The sequence below is a fragment of the Lupinus angustifolius genome, chromosome LG17 (assembly GCF_001865875.1).
Source record: "Lupinus angustifolius cultivar Tanjil chromosome LG17, LupAngTanjil_v1.0, whole genome shotgun sequence".
NCBI classification, from domain to species: Eukaryota; Viridiplantae; Streptophyta; class Magnoliopsida; order Fabales; family Fabaceae; genus Lupinus; species Lupinus angustifolius.
The window spans coordinates 13,915,165-13,935,059 of NC_032025.1; the positions used below are offsets into that span (position 1 = coordinate 13,915,165).

The 19,895-nt window shown below is 30.4% G+C and overlaps 1 protein-coding gene across 1 annotated transcript; it reads right to left on the bottom strand.

Annotated features, from left to right (window-relative positions):
• LOC109331617 (expansin-like B1) lies at positions 12,729-14,562 on the bottom strand. Its single transcript, XM_019566237.1, has 5 exons — positions 14,427-14,562; positions 14,229-14,335; positions 13,637-13,818; positions 13,376-13,508; positions 12,729-13,055 (listed from the first exon to the last, which is right to left on the bottom strand). The coding sequence occupies exons 1-5, from the start codon at positions 14,560-14,562 to the stop codon at positions 12,852-12,854; spliced, it is 762 nt and encodes a 253-aa protein (XP_019421782.1). The 3' UTR covers positions 12,729-12,851.

Genomic DNA, 19,895 nt, shown 5'->3' on the forward strand with positions numbered 1-19,895 from the left:
AAAGTTACCTAGAGTTCTGGACCTTTAATATAAAGAATGAGAAGAAATAATAATGGTAATAATTATGATTAAGATGAGTAGTAAAAAATCCATAAAAAAAGAAGACGAGTGGTAAAATTTGATGTGAAGATTCTCTTATGTTAACTCATCTATTTATTATTTAGCTTTAATTATGCATAAATGATTTTCATCTCTTCACTACTTTACCTATTATTTTTTATTCTTCGAAATGAATCTATTTTTTATTTAGCTATAATTGTGCATAAATAATAGATTAAATAAAGAAGAAGGAATCCCTAAAAAGGGAGTGTGAGAGTTTGCATATGAATGATCTAACATTAGTGAGTGTGTGAGAGTTTATAATAAATTATAAGGAATTGATTTGTTTTAATCATATTATTCTTCTACATATTTTTATGGCTTAAAAAACAATATTTTTGATTTGATTTAATTGTGATAATAAATTAATTCTTCTGGGTTTAATATATTAAAATCAATCTTAAAATATACATAAATAATTAACATTGTAATATATATTTGATTTATGTTCGTTTGAATTATTTATAAATTACATTGTTGAATTTTGAATGAATCGATTTATTCATTCCTTAATTGATTAACTTTGTTTATAATGCTTCAATGAAATTAATAAATTCTTGGTATTATTTGATTTTGTTTACTTTAAATTGCAAAATTGTGGTTTAACACGACCTTTAATCAAGTTTCATATATCACAATCATTTATGAATTGATTTTTTTGAAATTTACGATTATCCGTTCAAATTCCAATCTTTTATTTTCTACCATTGATACTTTGGAATTCACTTGAGAAATCAATTAACTCCAATTTATTTTAGATAGTCAATTTGCCAAGCAGTTAGAAATTGCTACTTTGGTCGTTTAGCGAATTCAACAATTAACATTAGCAACTCAATTATTAATGCTCGTTTTACATTATTTGTTTGAATTTAAGGGAAATAAACCCTTAGCTACTATGCTACATTTGTTTTTACCTTATATTAGTGATTGCTTTTGATAGAATATAATTAAAATCATCTACTATCTATTACTTATATATGAATATGTTATATATGAATTGAATGAAATGGTGTAATTACAAAATTAGAAACTTTAAAAGATAATATTTTGTTAAAAGTCATTTTCAATCATATTTTCAAGTGTAATGAATATTTGATCTTTATTTGTTTGAATTATTTCTAAATATATTTTTGAATTTTGATTTTTATAATGGAGTCCCTAAAAATCATTTTTTGCAAATGTCACAATAACAATTATTTAAGATATCAAATTTTTTAAGGTAGACTTAGAAGAGAGAAGCTTGAGAAAAAAATGAGAATGTGAGAATTAAGTTTTAATTTAGTTTTACCATCAATGTTATTCAAATTTCAGAACTTGAAATGATTATGTTCAGATTTAAAAATCAAATGACTATTACAAGTTTAGAACTGAAATATAATCATATCTATTTCATAATTATGTAACGGGTAAGAGATTCAATGTTATAAAAATTACTAAATATTCATTGTGTTACACATATGTTCAAATGAGTAAAATATTGATAAAAAAAATACTAAAAATGAAATATAAATACATAATAGCTCAAGATATTACATCTCTTTTATGTAGTTTAGTTTACGATTTAGTTTTTATGCATTTCAATATAGAGTTTTTTGCTCTAACACCTAATTGTACAATATTCTAGATTTTTGAAGTAATTATTATGAAAGCAAAAAAAAAAATATAATCGATCAATACATAATTTATTGATGATATAAAATATATGTACATTATTTGTGCATTAAAAACAAAGATTTTGAACATAATGTTTATATCGTTAAGATTTATTACTTGAAATTATTAATTTATAGTTATTTTATGTCTTTGTTTTGTAACTATTTTAACTTACATGACTATTATTTGTTTCAACTCATAATTAAATTAATACATGTATCTATTTAACTAAAAATTTAGGTCTTTCATTTAAAGATAAATATTAAATACATTTTTAATATTAGAAAGAAGTGCTTTATGGAAGTGCACAAGTATACTGCTAGTTAAAAAAAAGCAAATTATAATTTATAAGTAAAGAATTTCACAAATTTTTTTATTTAATATAACAATTGTATACAATGATGAAAAATATCCAAGGTTTTCAACATTTTAAATTAAGTTTACTTTATGTCTTTTTTTTTTGTAATATGTTAAAGATGAGAATAAAGTATATCCTCGTACCATTAGATAAGTTGTTTCCTCTAGTTATTGAAAGTATGACATGCTACTATTTATTTTAATTTTTAGAAATATTTTTGTAGAAAATAATTAAATATGACACATGTCATGATTTTAGTCGTGGAAATAGATTATTTATGTCATCATACTAGGAGATAATTTATCCATCTAAAAAACAAACTTAACTTATTTTCATTCTTTTAATAGTGTTTCCTTATAGCAAAATATAATTTATCTCATCCAGCCAATAAAAGTATAACATGTGTACTGTTTTGTTTAGTTTTAGAAATATTTTTGTAAAATATAAATAAGTAGGATATATATAATAATTTTATTGATTATATGAGATAAATTATCTCCTTATATCAGGAGATTTATTATTCACTATTTTTAAAGTTTCCTCCCTTCCTCTAAATACCAAACATAAGATCGGAGGCTCTTTTCTTTCATTGACCATGAACTCATGTGTGCATTGAATCTTTTAAAAACTTCATTGTTGATAGGCAATCATCTATCCTTTTTGAGTTCAATATTCTTTGAAAGCCTTTTTCTTTCTTTTACTTTTTGACTTTTTGGTAAAATGTTATTATGATAGTTAACCAGTCAGTATAAGTAACATGTTCTGGACTAGTTTTGCAGCCTATAAAATTTGTAAATGAGAAAAAAAATGTATATCAACCGTGTATAAGTTTTATATGTTAGATATTTTCTAATGATTGATGAAATATCAATATTAGGATATTAAATCTTATGATTCTCACACATTATATATAAAACAAAGATATAAAGTCATACCTGAATCCATGAATCCATGTTCTCCGATCTACTTATTTGATATACCTTTTGAGAGAGTTTTGGTATGATGGTATTCCTCAACCAAATCCTTAATTCCTTTTGAGACCTTCATTTCTCTCTGATAGGGAAATGTGAAAACTAATTGTGATTTGATGTCTTGGGGACCATAACTGTTTCTTATGTGTTAACTTATAGGGTTCCCAATATCCCCAATTGGCCAACCGTTTGGGTATCAACTCATTAAGCCCATATCCGTTATCAGTTTTAGAAGTCTTGTATATTATCATTAATTAGATCACTTGTTTTGTAATCCAAAATAAATAGTTGATATAATTGTATTAAATATATGATGCCCACCTTAATTGGAAATTATGAATTTCTAACAATCTCTCACTTGGGCTTCATATTTTCCTGAAACAATTACATCACATTTTCTTTAGGCGCGCACCTATTTATATTTAGACTTCTCCTTAATACAATCTGGTCCATTTCATATATCAACTATGGAACCACGTGACCTTCATCACATTCAAACGTGACTCGACTACAATGATCACCATATTAATATACCTAATGATATAGATCAAATATGGATGAATGACATGGAAATTTCATGCAATGTGATCTCAAACATATCTACTTCCAAGTGGTCATTCTTTATTCTTTAGTGAGATCAATCGAAGGTCTTTAATTGCAACACAATAGTTACAATACACACGTTCAAAATAGAACAATAAACCATCAACTTTATTATGCATAAAATTATATATGACGTCCAAAGTATATTATAATACATATAGACTCCCACTGAACTAAGGTATCCTAAGGAGCAATACTCATATGAGAAATATGCTCATGAAAGAATTTAGGTACCAAACCCTTAGTTAGTGGATCAACTAACATAAAATTTGTCCTATATGTTCTATAGAAATTCGTCTATTTTGAACACATCCTTTAATAACCAGAAACTTGATGCCAATAAAATTTGACTTTGTACAACTCCTATTATTGTTGGAGTAAAGAACTACGAACTTACTTATCAGAATAAATTTGCGGTGACCTTTTAGTACCATCAATCACACGTAAGTCACTAACAAAATTTCCTTAATCATATGTCATGGTCTGATGTTTCAAAACAAACCATGAACACTAAAACCATGGATGAAGGAGCTATGAGCGTCTGCTTAGCAGACATCCAAGAGATAGCACCTTCAACCATGATAAACACATATCCAGAGGTGGAGTGTCTATTGTCTAGACACCAAAAAATCGGAGTTAGAGTACCAATGATCTCTAAATTCTCAGACCTCCGATAAGTTAGCATGTACTCCTTTGTTCTCTTCAAATAACGCATAATACGTTTGACTGCCTTCCAATGATGCATTCCAAGATTACTCAAATATCTGCCCAAAACTCCCACAACAAATGCTATGTCGGGACGTGTGCAAACTTGAGCATACATTAGACTTCCTATTACAGATGCATAAGGAATCTTTTGCATCTTGTATCTTTCAAGGTCATTATTGGGGCACTGTTCGAGACTAAACTTGTCTCACTTAGCTATAGGGGTATCCCCTGGTTTATTATCTTTCATGCCAAATCTATCCAAAAATTTATCTATATAGCTTTCTTGTGATAACCTTAGGATACCTTGAGAGCGATCTCTCAGTATCCGAATACCTAATACAAAAGAAGCTTCCCCAAGATCTTTCATTTTGAAATTCTCCGTTGGAAATCTCTTGGTCTCATGCAACAGTCCCATATCACTGCTAGCAAGCAGTATATCATCGACATATAATACCAGAAATATAAATTTACTCCTACTGAACCCATGGTACACACAATCATCAACTTTATTTGCCTCAAAATTATACGAGATAATAACTTGATGAAATTTGTGACTCCATTGACGAGAAGCTTGTTTAAGGCCATATATGGATTTCTTTAATTTGCATACCATAGACTTTGAGCCAATTGACACAAAGTTTTCTAGCTGCGCCATATAGATTGTTTCTTTAATGCAACCATTTACAAACCCAGTCTTAACATCCATCTGATGTAGCTCTAAATCAAAATAAACTACTAGTGCCAATATTATTCTAAAAGAATCTTTCAAAGATATTGGAGAAAATGTTTCTTTATAATTAATGCATTCTTTTTTAGTGAAGCCTTTAGCAACTAGACGAGCTTCATATCTGTCAATGTTACCCTTCAAATCCTTCTTGGTTTTAAATATCCATTTGCAACCACTAGGTTTCGCACCTTTAGGTAATTCGACAAGATCTCAAACGTCATTATCATGCATAGACTTCATATCATCCTTCATGACATCGATCCACTTTTGAGAGTTAGAAGTTTTTATGGCTTGATAGAAGTTCAATAAATAATCTTCTATTAACCCGACGCCATCGTCATGTTCTTTAAGAAATACAATATAATCACTAGGAATTGCATTTCCCCTTTCTCTAGTGGATCTCCTTAATGGCACTTTTACTTCATGAGGTTGTTGAATTTGTTCTATAGGTACTTTAGGGAGAACCTCATTGTTGTCTTTTTATGAATCTTGTCTTCTATTACCGAATTTATTCCTTGAATGGTAATAGGCACAAGAACTTGTTCACTATTAGTGACACGTTCTTCCTCAAAGACAACATTTCTTATGTTCTATTCCTTCCCAAAATCAACTTCCTCAAGAAATCTTGTATTTCCCATCCACATAAAGAGTCTTGAAGTGTGATGAGAAATATATTACACACTATTCCTAACCTTAATTTAGCATGATTAATGATTTTTGGTGCCTAATTGACTTTGATTCACATGGTTTAGTGTTTTGGACTTTATTGGCCTAATATTCCTAAAATGAGTTAATTTGGGATTATTTGGCCTGATTAAATCTATTATCATTTTCAGATCACATTTGGCACTAATGGCATTTTGGGCATTATGGAAGTCGAGGATATGTGTTGAAGTGAAGATTGTATTTTTAATTTAGGAGTTGTTTTTATTGTAATTTAGCTTTAGGCTCATTGTTTAGGCCCCATTCGGTTTTATGTGTGTTGGAGGGGTTAAATTCGGATTCCCCACTCCAAACACACACACTTCATTTTTCCCTCATTTTGAAATACACTATATTTCTGTTTTCCCCTCTTTTTGCTCTGTTAGGGTTTCACTTCTTCTTCATTTTTCATTTTCGGTTTGTTCTTCCATTGCCATGGAAGGCTACATTTTTGGACTAAGTTCTTTTGGTAATGTATCACAACTCTTGAGGTTTTGTTATTAATGCATTTTCGGTTTCTTTATTGTTGATTTCTTCTATCTTATTTCTGAATATGGTTTGCTTAATTCCATTTCTTATAAACTTTTTGGTTGAGTTTATCTTCACTTAGTTGATTTACTCTCTCTAGTGCATGAATGCTTAGTTCGTGTGAATTTGTTAATCGTTTCATGCTTATACTGATTTCGCCTAGTTAGAGGTTTAGGTTTTGGAACTTTGAATTGATTATCGCTTAGTTAATTGATTCTCAACAAATTCGGAAGTTAATGGTTGGAATCTGAAAATAATCTTTTGAAACAAAGGACTGAGTTGTGAACAGACGAACCAAAAGGATTTAGTCGTTTCATTACATTGCTTAACTACTGTTTCTGAGTTTGATTTATGTTCATATTATCCAAGAACAAAAACTCCCTTGTGTGTGTGAGTATAAGGTGTTTGAAGTTTTGCTTGAAATATAATCCTTGAAATATAATCCTTGTTTAATTGTTATATTATTTGTATCGGATACGACATCGATCAAAGTGAGATCATAAAATTATAGCCCCGAGAGCATTTAGCATAGCCAACAAAATAACAGCTAACTATTCTTTAGTCCATTTTCTTTCAAGCGGTCTATAAGGTCGCGCCTCAGCTAGACAACCTCAAATGTGAAAATGTTTCAAGCTTTGTTTTTTTATTACTCCAAAGCTTATATGGTGTTTTGTTAACTATTTTACTTGGCACCTTATTAAGGATGTAAATTGTGGTCTTTAAAGCTTTCCCCCAAAGAGACTTTGGAAAGGAAGAATGACTAGTCATACTTCTCACTATATCCTTAAGAGTTTGGTTTAATCGCTCAACAACACCATTCATGCTAGGTTTTCCTAGAATAGTGTATTGTAGAACAATTCAACATTCTCTGAGGAAAACACAAATAACCCTTTCACAACATTCTTATTGTTCTTTCTTTTCTTATTCTGAGAGGTCATAACTAAGTGACCACTTTCAGTCTTATCTCTCTGTAGTCTCTCTTCCTCTTGCACATAGTCCTTATGAGTGTTATAACTCACTTTGAATTTCCCAAAGTATGCAGGAAACAAGATCAAAACCAATTGCACGAGCAAGTTATCACCAAGCTCTAACTTAAGTGACTTGAGTTTTGATTAGATATTAGACATTTTCATAATGTACTCCTTTATGTTCCTTTTTCCTTTATACTTAATGGAGATGAGTTTAGCCAAAAGGCTACTCATCTCCGCTTTTTTTTTTCATTTTTGGCAAAAAAATAATTCTTCAACAAATTTCCTTGCACTTTGACCATCAAAAATAGAGCCCTGAAACGCTTCTAAAAAATAGAATTTCATGATCGTTACGCACATAGGTTAGAGTGTTCCCATTTTTCAATTTTAATCTCATCGAGGATATCCAGAGTAAAAATGAATTTCTCCACCTGAAGTGTCAGATCTAAATCCATACAACCGAGAATAATTTATACGACTTCCTTCCAGACCTTAAAGTTTGTCCCATTCAACAATGTGATGTTTTTAATTTGAGCATAAATATTTGCAACACTAGTAAAAGAACAAAACAAATTGCAATCATTCTTGCAATTAAACTCACATTCAACTTTAATACTTAAATTAAAATGATAATGTGGCACATCAAGAGTTACCTAGCACAACATTAATATTCAGTCTTTGGACAAAAATATTAACTTGAAAGTGGTACACTCAATATAATAATCAAATTTTGATAATCAGACCTCTCAAACAATAAGTCTTTCTTTGGACCAACTTTCTATTCACATGGAAAACCATATGATTATCAAATATTTATTGCTACAAGTATGTTTGTAATTTGGGTCAAATATTAATCTTCCTTTGGGCTGATCACTATTCGCATAAAATCCAAACATACAATTGGCTTGATATTTGATATCAATCACTAATGATTCTCTTGTTTGTAATGGTCAAACATTGATCATAATGCATGTCAAATAATAAACTCTTCTTTGGACTGATTTATCATTCACATATGCAATTTTATAATAATCATGTGTTTACCATCACATGTTTGTATATAATCCGGTCAAATAATAATCTTCCTTTGAGCCGATTATACCTACATGAATACATATACGCGTTAGCATTTGACATTTATTATGAATAGTTCACAGAAAAATGTCACTTTGGCAACTTCATATTTAATAATTTCCCTTAAAATGTCAAACAATTTTATTTTCCAAAAGAAAAACCATTTAGTTGAGTTTGATTCAAGATAACCTTAATCCAAATATATATTATTTATATCCACATTAAATACATATATTCATTATAGTCTATTGGTAGCATTGCATCATTCTCATCCCAATGACTGCATTTTGAATTCCAGTAATGGTCCTTTTTGAATTTTACATATAAAAAATTATCATTTTATACATGATTAAATATGGCAGAGTAAGTTGTCCAAACAGAAACAATGTTTCAACAATAACAATCACTTAATAATACAATCAACCACCAAACAATGTAACAAACCATTTAAACAAACAAGTCATGTAATATACATAAAACAAGACATATTCACATAATAGACTTATCACAAGATACCTAGCACAACATCAATTTCTATTCTTTGGACAGAGAAATTAATTTGTAAGTAATAATCTCAACAAAATGATCAAATATTAACAATTAGTTCTTTCAAACAATAGCTTTTCTTTGGACCGATAATTATTCACATGAAAGAACTTTATATTTGTTACATATTTATCATCACAAGTATGCTATTATTTGGCCATATTTATCATACTCATCTCTATAATATTAATCAATTTTTACAATAGAGGTTACTTTGGTAACACATTGCATTAATTAATTCAAAAATAATTACCAGACAAAAAATAAACGATATGGGTCCATTATAAAAAAATATAATCTTGGCATTAAAACCTTTAGAATTGATATCTTTTATGATTAACAAATCTAATCTCACAATATAATTCTAAATCAAAAAAGAATATATTACATATATATCAGCCCATAAAAATGGATACAATCTTAATGAAATACATAATAGATCCAGAGTTAAATGCATAAAAATATATATGCAAATCAATATCAAAAAATTGTAAATCTAATATGATCATGCACAACTTTAAAACACCAAGAACATATCTTTTATATATATTTGGTCAATTATTTCATACTATATATATGCACTTCCAAAATACAATATATACACGATATATATTTAATTACAAGCATTAAACTTAAACGTAATATATATATATATATAGCTTAACTTCAATCCTTATTTATGTGTCTTAAAACAAGGTGAATCACATATTTATTGATCATGATGGTGAGTACATGTTTTATGCAATGAGCATATTCAAAAGGAATAGAAAACAATAAGTATAGCATTTAAAAATTCCAAATATAGAGGAACATATTTGATCAAACCATAATTATATAAATAAGATAAAATATATGCAGGTATTCAGATTGCATAATACCCAATGTATAAGAAATACATATTGCTCACATATATAATACATATGTATATACCTTATACATATACTTTAACAAATTGCAAAAAACTGTGAAGTAACAAAAGTCAATGTCCAACAGTAAGACATTAGTACACATATAATATAAATATTACATAACAGTGTCATAAAAGTTAATGCAATGTTCATGCACAAATCTGAATATATACTTCAACGCATGTTGCAATGATTCATAATACAAAGTACGCATAATTCAAATAAGCGGAATCAGATAAAAATTATCCTCATTATTCCTAAATACCCAATTTTCATAACCAATAGCGGAAGCATAAAAATCTCCAAGTTTAAAAATTTAGGGTTCATAAAAAATTGGGGGATAACATCTTTAATGGAGAACCATAAAATTCAGAACCTAAAGCTCTGATATCACTTGTTAGATATTTCTTGACGATTGATGAAATACCAATACTATGATCTTAAATCTCATGATTCTCACACATTATATATAAAACAAAGATACAAAGTCATACATGAATCCATGTTCTCCGATCTACTCATTTGATATACCTTTTGAGAGAGTTTTTGTATGATGGTCTTCCTCAACCAAATCCTTAATTCCTTTTGGGACCTTCGTTTTCTCTCTGATAGGGAGATATGAAATCTATTTGTGATTTGGTGTCTTCGAGACCATAACCGTTCCTTATGTGTTAACTTATAGTGTCTCATTATCCCTTATAGGTCAGTTCGTTTGGGGGGTATCCACTCATTAAGCCCATATTCGTTATCAGTTTTAGAAGCCTTATATGTTGTCATTAATTTGAAATAGCTGATATAATTGTATTAAATATATGATGCTCACCTTAATTAGAAATTATGAATTTCTAACATTATATACTATTATTCTATTATTTATTATTTATATTTAATTATTAATGTTTTTTCAAAAAAATAATCCAAATAAATGTTAGATCCTATAGTGGTTGTGTTTAAATCTTTGTGTTTAAATCTTACAATTGTGTATAGACATTTCACTCATTAAAAATTACTACAAGGTTCCTTACTGAATACGTTTTACAATGATGGAGAAATCAAAATCATGATCTTAATTTTGTTTTAATAAAAGACTTTTAGAAATGTGCCACCGTTCACAAAGAAAATATAGAAGTTCTAAATATACAACTTGCTAAAGTTTTTTCGTCTCCAATATTGAAGTGTTGCAACTTGCAACACCCTTTGAATTTAAGTCTAATTCTCACTTAAATATGTGATGGTTTTAGTAGACATGATTAGAGTTTGAGCTGCCAACTATGGTTGTGAAGTTTGTTAAAATTATGAGATTATAGTTGTATAATTAACTAAAAAACTAATTGAATTAGAGCAATTGAACAAAACTAGTAGTACAACAAGCTAAACTTGAAGGTGGCATGATCTGATTTTTGTTGATCCTTCACAGATATTAGCTGCACATCATTATGGTATCAAGAGAGTTATCCTGCCTGAAAGAAACTTGAAGGGCTTGGTTGAAGTACCACCATTAGTGCTGGCCAATTTGGAGGTAATTTTGCTTCCATATTTTGCAGCATGGTTCCTCAATTTTCATAGTTGTGAGCTGAGCATAGTTCCTACTAATGTAGACAAGTATTTGGCATTGAAAATTATTTCTATATCACTCATACATTAATATATTGTTCAAATCTACCCTATGCTTTGTATTAGCACATTTTTTGTGTTCTACATTCTAATGGCACTCAATCAGATTACCTATCACAAAAATCACAGTTTCCCAATTGAACTTCCTTTTAACAGATACTACTTGGAAAAAAAATAGAAGATGTCTTAGAGCAGGCTTTTGAAGGAGTGTCCTTGGAGACAACACTCAAAGTTATAGCAGTGCCCTCCACTAGCATCATGGAACATGGATCCTCTATAAAAAAAATAGAAAATATTAGTTTTTATTTTCAAGAATTTTCTTTTTATTTAAGTGATATGCTTGCATAACTGAATTTGTTTCAACATCATGTGCAACACCTTTGTGTTTCAATTACTAATGGCTTATAAATGAATACAACTTCGGGTCCAACCCTGATATGTGATAGTTTCTGTTGCATTGGGGACAGAGCATATTTTTAAGGATAAAAAATGTAATTTTATTAGTATAAATTAAAGAATATAATTATTATTATTGTCCTTTGGTTTTTCTACATTTTTTTACCTAACTATCCTCTTCTGTAATTGAGAGCAGGCTCGTCATGATTGATCAAAGATTAAGAATCCAACAATTTGGTGACATATATCAATGTATAAATGGGATTCCTTTCCCAGGCCTCCACTTACCTTAAACCAAACATAAAAGGCCTTAATATAATATGTTATGAATATAGTTCGTTTGAGATAAGTTATAATTGATGGTAGAGTTTGTATATACCAATTGTAATCATTGTCAACCAGATGGGCAATTTATAAGGGAAAAAAGGTCTTCAGTGAAAAATAAAAAATCAACCTTTTAGTGCATGTTGGATTCAGGATGGACCTCTCTCTCACACTCTCACAACCACTTTGTATAGTTAAAAGTTAAAACGTGATTTGAAGTAGTTTGTAACAAGGATGGAATTTGATTCAGTCACTTTAAGTTTGTGCAACATGTACTGTTTGAAAAAAAATTGAATGACTTAGATTTCAATTTGTATTTTGATTTAACTTGTTCAATCAAAATCTGGGCTGACAGATTTATATTTAACGGTAGACATCAACGAAAGTCATGTGACTTTCTTCGCTTTCAAAATGGTATATATAAATTTTTCTGGTATTTTATCTATGTTTTTGTTTCAATCTTATTAGTGTGAGACATGGTTTGAAACATCAAATTCTTGTTCCTCAACAACAATGATATGTGCTCGTATTGACCATGACCACATATTTGGAGAAAAACGATACCATAAGAGGGAAAATAGGGCAAATAGAGTGAACTTGATTAAGATGGTAACATTTATTTCTTCCATTACATGTTTATGACATATCAATACAAGAATTTTTGCAGCTTCTCTACTGATCAACTTGTACCCCAGAATCGTATGTTTCTCCAGCAATCCAGTCTTGAGGTATGTCATTAACAGGAACAACCCATGTTTCTTGTCCTTCTTCATCACTAAACAACATCCTTAAAGATAGAGGACCATTAGGTGGAGAGGTACTAGTCCAAACTGCCCCATGGCTCCTGTCCAATAACTTGCACACAAAGTTCTCACTCTGCAGAGTAAAAGAGATTACAGTCATCAGTATCAATCATGGTTTTACAAATAAGACTTAGACTTCAATGTTCTCACTCTGAATCGGTTTATTTAGTGTAGAGTTGAACAGTATATTTAGTGTTTTCTATATGAAAGAAATTATTTCTTGGTCAAGAAACATTAAATTTTTTTCATTATAGATAATGAGTTATTATATTTGGATACTGAACTTTAACCTAGTCCTCGTTGACTGAATTATCTATTCAAATTTGTTAGTTAATTCAACTCAAATATTTTACAAAACTTCAACTTATCACTTGACAAGGAAACAGAAGGTACCTCACATAGTTGCACAGCTGTTATGTCTCTCTTTCCTTGTTGAAACCATATGACAAAAGCCAAGAAATGAGGGTTACTGCTGCTTTCAACTATCTTAACTGTTATGTTTTTGTTTGGGTAGCTGCATGAAACACTGATGATAGAAAAAGAGGCCCAAGTTAAACTCTTTAATTTATTGAATACTTACAATTTTACATATATAATAAATAAAAGTTGATGCAGACATGAATTAAAAGTGTCATGTGTAGAACAATATCTTACCGTCTATATTCAATATCAGTTACACCAAGAGCTAATAGAGAAGTAGCTTTGTCTGGGGTCTGAGCCATTCCACCAAAGGCTCTTTTGCTAAGAATGAAATCAGTGTTATCCCCTGAGCCTTGGTCAGTTATCACTACAGTGACACCATTGCTTGAGCAATAGGCACTGTTGGTACACCTCACCTAGTGATGGATCAAAAATATAACATAAGGACATTTAATACCTTCAAACTCATACTGCATACTGTTTAAGTTGCAAAGTGTTGTTGAATTAAGTACATGAATGCCAAATAAGAACCAAATGACAGAAATAACAGAAAAAATAAAGTTTAATATCATTACATAGTTATATAATTTATTAGAATAAGTAGACCTAACTCAACTATAAAAGCTAGCTCAAAAAATGAGAATTGTCTAAAGGACTTATAAATATTTGGCTCGGTCATATCCTTAATCGTGGACTTGTCTTAATATAATTCTCTCATTTATCTTACATATCATAGGGAATTTAGCGTATTACAAGGTTGTCATGCTATTTTCAGAAAACATGCATGGTAAATTCATGTTGTCATGCTATTTTCACCAGCGCTCACCTGATAACAGGCGCCACAGCCAACACCATTTCGATAAAGATCCGATGCAGCTGATACGTCCCCGCCATTAATGGTAGCACCAAAGGAACCAAATCCACATGCTCCAACTGCAATGAATTGAAAAGAAGCATGTGAGAAAACATGGTGAGAAATCTCGTTTCAGGTTTGCATTTGTTATCCTTTTATCATTTTTCTTACCGTCTGTGCCATTTACTTCAGAATTTGGGTAATATGCTGCCCTAGATTGAACAAAACAATCTGTACTACATGAAGTATCTGCCATAGTTTGCATGAAAAGCAAGGTGAGCAGAAGACAGAAAATACAAAGAGCCATTTAAGACTGAAAAGGATAAAGCAATTGAGAGAAAGTTTAGTGATGCATGAAAGAAAATGGATGTCTCCTATTTATAGAGAATTTGGTCATTGTTGCCAACTTTGACATTCCAAAGGTTAAGATTTAAGAATAAAAATTATTCACATTCTGAATACAAAGAATTTTGTTTACATTGTTTCTCACACTGTTATCTTCATATGATGTTGAAAACCACTTTCTGACTTTTCAAAGCTAGTATAACTTTCCTTTTTTCATGTGTTGTTCAGTTGCAAATGCTATATTCATATCATTTCCTCTTTCAAAACTTGTATCAATTTTGATTTATGCTGGGAGGTGGAACATGAAGCAATATACTTACTATGAATATTGATAAAGCGATATCAAAGAAGTCGGAGAAACTTTTTATATATGAGTTTTATCGATTTGGAAAAAGATGTACGATAGGGTACCAATAAAGATGTTATAGAAGACCCCTTAGAAGAAATTAATTAGTTCTATTACCTACATTTGACTAATCAATTATATTTCACTTACTTCCTAACATTCTGCATTGTTTTTCGTATATTATATACTTAATAATAATCTAGTTTTAAATACCATTAGCCAACTTTCACAACTCACAAGCATATACGTTTATTTGTGAGAGGCAATTGTGGCCTTTGCTCACTTAAAGGTAGGTTAAAACCAAAGATCTATTAATTAAGAAGGAAGGTAGCTATGAAGCATCCATACTAAAATAAAATAAGTTTTAAGAAGATTATATAAATGCAACCTTATTCCCACAAACATAAAAAATATGTATTGTTTGTGCACTGAAAGTTATTGTGCAGCGTTGATCACAAGCAATTAAATAAAATGCACAAAATAAATAGAGAGAAGAAACAAGAGAATTTGGTAATGGGGTTCGACCAATTGTGCCTACGTCCCCGGGAGCGCTGAACGACTACCAAGATATTATTAGAGAATAAGGATTACAAATCCTAGCACACTCACCTGCTCATGAGGTGTTTCTATTTGGTGCTTATATTTGATACACGTTATAACAAGGAACTTGAGTCCGATATATAACATTGGTTACTCTACTCTATTCAAATATTAGATAATGTGAGACTAATACAATAACATATTTCAAGCATTCCCAACAATCTCCACCTTGATTGAAATAGACGAATATCTCACTCCTTAGGAAAGCTACAGAGGAATCTCCACCTTAGCGAATATATGATTACATCTTGCTCAATGTCTAATTCTCTTTAAGTGCTCCCCTACAACATAGACCTTCTGAATATACTTGACGATGTTACCAAGAGCCTAGCTCTCTAAACTTGTAGTGCAGCTTCCCGTACCGCCATCAAATGGAACATGCCGCCTAGCCACCTATTGTTAGGAAGTCTTTTGATATATTGGAACCTCTACACAAAAGTTCATCAATAATCGTCATCTTCAATACTTAGTCAAACTGAACCTTGGAGCTTCCTGGGAAAGCCTCAACCACTACCACCATTGTCTACTCCGACAATCCTAGTTCAAAAGAACTATTATATTCCACCATAAGAGTATACTCACAGCAAACACCTTGCGTCAATACTAACTAATATATGTGTCGCATCCTTGCATCCAAGCCAATGCCCATGTCACACACCCCTGTATCTCTATCAATGCTCGTATTACAACTTGCATCAAAGCCGATGCCCATTTAACACCCTACATCAAAGTCAGTCAGTGTCTCTCTGCTTTTGTGGATATGCTAACAATTAACATCCTTCACTATGACGTCTCAGATATGTCATTAGGATATTTCACTTCTCATCTCAATTGAGAACATTCTCTCGACATCTAGAGGGATATTGTCACCACATGTCTCTGGGTCAAACTCAACACATGAGTCTCTATCTCCACCTTGATCCTAATCTAGTACATGAGTTTTTGGTATTCTGGATCAACATATATCGCCCCCAACAACAGTTTCGCCATGTTTTCTTCTCCTTCAACTCATCTAGTTTATCTTTGTGCAGTACTTTTGACACACATTGTCTAACAATCATGCATTCACCCTATTTTATTATTATCTGCTGTCTGGGTTAAGAGTCATATACCAATTGGCTCTGATGTCAATTATTGGTGCAGCAGAAGCGATCGTTGTGCAGCGTTGGCCACAAGCAATCAAATAAAGTGCATAGAATAAATAGATAGAAGAAATAAGAGAATTTGGTAACGGGGTTCAACCAATTGTGCCTACATACCCGGGAGCGCAGAGCGGCTACCAAGATTGTTGTTACCGTAGCTTGCAGCAATTCTACGGTAACAACAAAGATATTATTAGAGAATAAGGATTATAAACTCCAGCACACCCAAGGGCCCACCTGTCCATGAGGTGTTTCTTTTTTGTGCTTATATCTGGTACACGTTATAACAAGGGTCTTGAGTCCAATATATAACATGGTTATTCTACTCTATTCTAATATTAAACAATGTAAAACTAATACAATAACATATTTCAAATATTCCCAACATATATAATATAAGATGCTTAGATTTTTTAGATATTTTTCAATTATGCCTTTCTTTCAAATCTTATAGTATTTTTCATATCAATGTATCTATATTATAGTGTATGTGATTTGTCTAGGAACAGTTGTGCCCTTGTGCACTTTGATGATACTATCTTATCATTTCTAATATTTTAGAGTCCAATATTAGATGAAGATTGTGACACCTAATAAAAAAAACTTTTAATAATTATGATTTTATGTTATTTTTTAATAAAAAATTAAAAAAATCTCATCACATTCTAATATGGGTCTCTCCAATATTGGAGAGAAGTTGAACTCCGCATTATTATTATTCCCACTTAGACAAAGAACACATAGTAAGGACCTTGACCTATGTGAGGAAGGTAAGTAGAAAATACCCATCTTCTAATATAGATAATGCGTTTCAAGGTACATTATATTATATGGGGACACAATGCAAAAGGAGCAGACTCTCATAGCATGATGGGGAAATGACCTTGGTCCTTTAGAGATTCCTTTACATAAAGAGCACTTATGTTATGTCGCATGGCATTCCCCATATTGTGGCCATTCATATCATTATAGTGATTTTTAGAAGCCACTATCTCTTGATGAATACATGGCGGCCATATTTAGATATTATGTCATGTTTATATAATTTAGATCAATCACTTAAAATAAGTGATTTTATAATGAGTCAGAGTCAAAGTGTCAAACCAAGATGTAATTGAAAGGAAATGAATCATTAACTCCTTGGCCTTGCCATTAACATAGAGGAGGGTGAATGTAGAGTATATGATAGGCTCAAATGAAGAATTAAACTTTAGTTTAATCCATGACAATATATTACAATTTGTTTTAGGGTTTTTAACTTTTTCTCGAACTTTTCAAAATATTTGGTTTTAGTTGTTGTTAGCCGGCTTCTAGCTTTTAATAAAAGTATGTTTGTTGAATTTGATTTGTATTTGGATATATTAATTAAAAATACTTCTAATATAATGAATCTTATTTGGATTGTGTGTGTCAAGGTAACTTTTTAATATGTATTTAACAAACTATCACTCAATTTTATCCTATCATTTATCTCTTCATTTATCGCATTGGACATCTTTTTTTTATCTTTCATCATCTATTACCAAAAGAAACAATTTTGGATATATTTTATTATGTTAATATTTTTAGCAAAATTACTAAATTAAAAAAATATAATTCTAGCTAAAACATCAAAATTAGATTAAATGAATACGAAATGGTAAATTAGTAATACAAGAAATATCATCTCTAGTACAATACAGCTTTAAAATTAAATTAGTACTTAGTAATTATTCTCTATATGCTCTATAATTTCATCTCAGTTTAATGAGTGATAATAATAGATATGGTGAGTGATAATATATAGATAAAAGTTAATTAGTAATAATAATTTAAGTTTTCTCTATTCATGGTTTGGAGTAAAGTTCAATTACAACTAAATGACTAATAGAAAAAGCTAATAAAATAACTAAATAAGTTTGGAGATATAATTCATTTATTTTTTTTGGGGTCTCCCCAATGGTTTGTCAGTCATGCATTAATACTATTAGCAAGTAATAACAACTTAAGGGTAGCTCTGTTTGTCAAGCACTTAAGGAATCTCACTGATAACTACTATATTTAAAAAAAGACTTGGAAAAAACTTTAAAATGTTACATAAAACACATTAAAAGAAATTGAAATTATAGAAGAGATTTTTTTTAGTACTACCAATGGTATCTTCTTAACCTATAGATAAAAATTAATCTGTATGGTTGTCTCTCCCAAAAAATATGTCTCACAAGAATCGAATTCATAACATTTTAGTCATACTAAGATCTAACAAAAGAGATTAAAAGAAAGAATGCATTTGTGGTGACAAAGACAGGCAAGAAAAGGCCCCTTTGAACTGGTACATATCTGTTATGCCACAAATTGTGTCACTGTATGTATCATCAACTATGATTGTCGGGAAAATAATTAACTATTAATTTTTTAACTTAAATAGATTTTTTCAACCAATGATAAACTAATAACACATGTAGTGATACAACTTGTGGGACGGGAGATGTGCTTCCCCTTCTAACCACATCAGCTATGACATGGAAACCATTTTGAGGATATGGACCAGCGTGTCAACTGTAATCAATTCCAGACGTGCAACAAAGGAAACATTAAAATCAACTTGTACTGCCTCCAATTATAGTTCTCCTCCATGATGCATATGTCATGCTCTTATCGTTTGAGTAACGACATGGTGAAGTGTCTATAACAAGAGTAAGGTTGCTTGTATTGTGATGAGATATCATATCACTTGTTCAAATATTGAAAATAATATTTTTGCTGTGGTGAAGTGTGATAATTAGTTTAAATAAAAAAACTCAACTAAAAATTCAATAAATTATATAAATACTGTTTTCTCTTTTTGAGGAGGCCAACTTTTTTCTACACCAAATTGGGAATATAATGAAAGTTAGATATTTGTTCATAAATAAGTAGAATATGATACACTGTTGGGTAGGTATGAAGCCATAACTGATAAATGGGTTGTCCGTATTGTCTATTTCCTCCCTCTTCTATTTAAAAATGTATGATTGTATCAGCTACAGTTAGCAAATAGCAAATGACTAAAATAGTGAGATTTGAGCAAACGAAAACAAGTGGACTCTAGTTGCTATATAATGGGAGATGATGTGGTCACATCTACAAACAAAATGTTTGCATTTACAACTTCCATTATTTCAGAAGTAAACAGAACAAAATTTTCAGTTTACATCCCTCAAATTGGGAGAATGAAAATAGAGAAAT

What these genes read in the sequence shown, in the direction of transcription:
- LOC109331617 (XM_019566237.1), bottom strand. Translation starts at nt 14,562, where the DNA reads ATGGCTCTTTGTATTTTCTGTCTTCTGCTCACCTTGCTTTTCATGCAA. An exon ending in TGAAGTAAATGGCACAGACG is followed by an intron (nt 14,336 to 14,426) that starts GTAAGAAAAATG and finishes AATTCATTGCAG; the next exon opens with TTGGAGCATGTGGATTTGGT. An exon ending in CAGCTGTGCAACTATGTGAG is followed by an intron (nt 13,056 to 13,375) that starts GTACCTTCTGTT and finishes TTTACTCTGCAG; the next exon opens with AGTGAGAACTTTGTGTGCAA.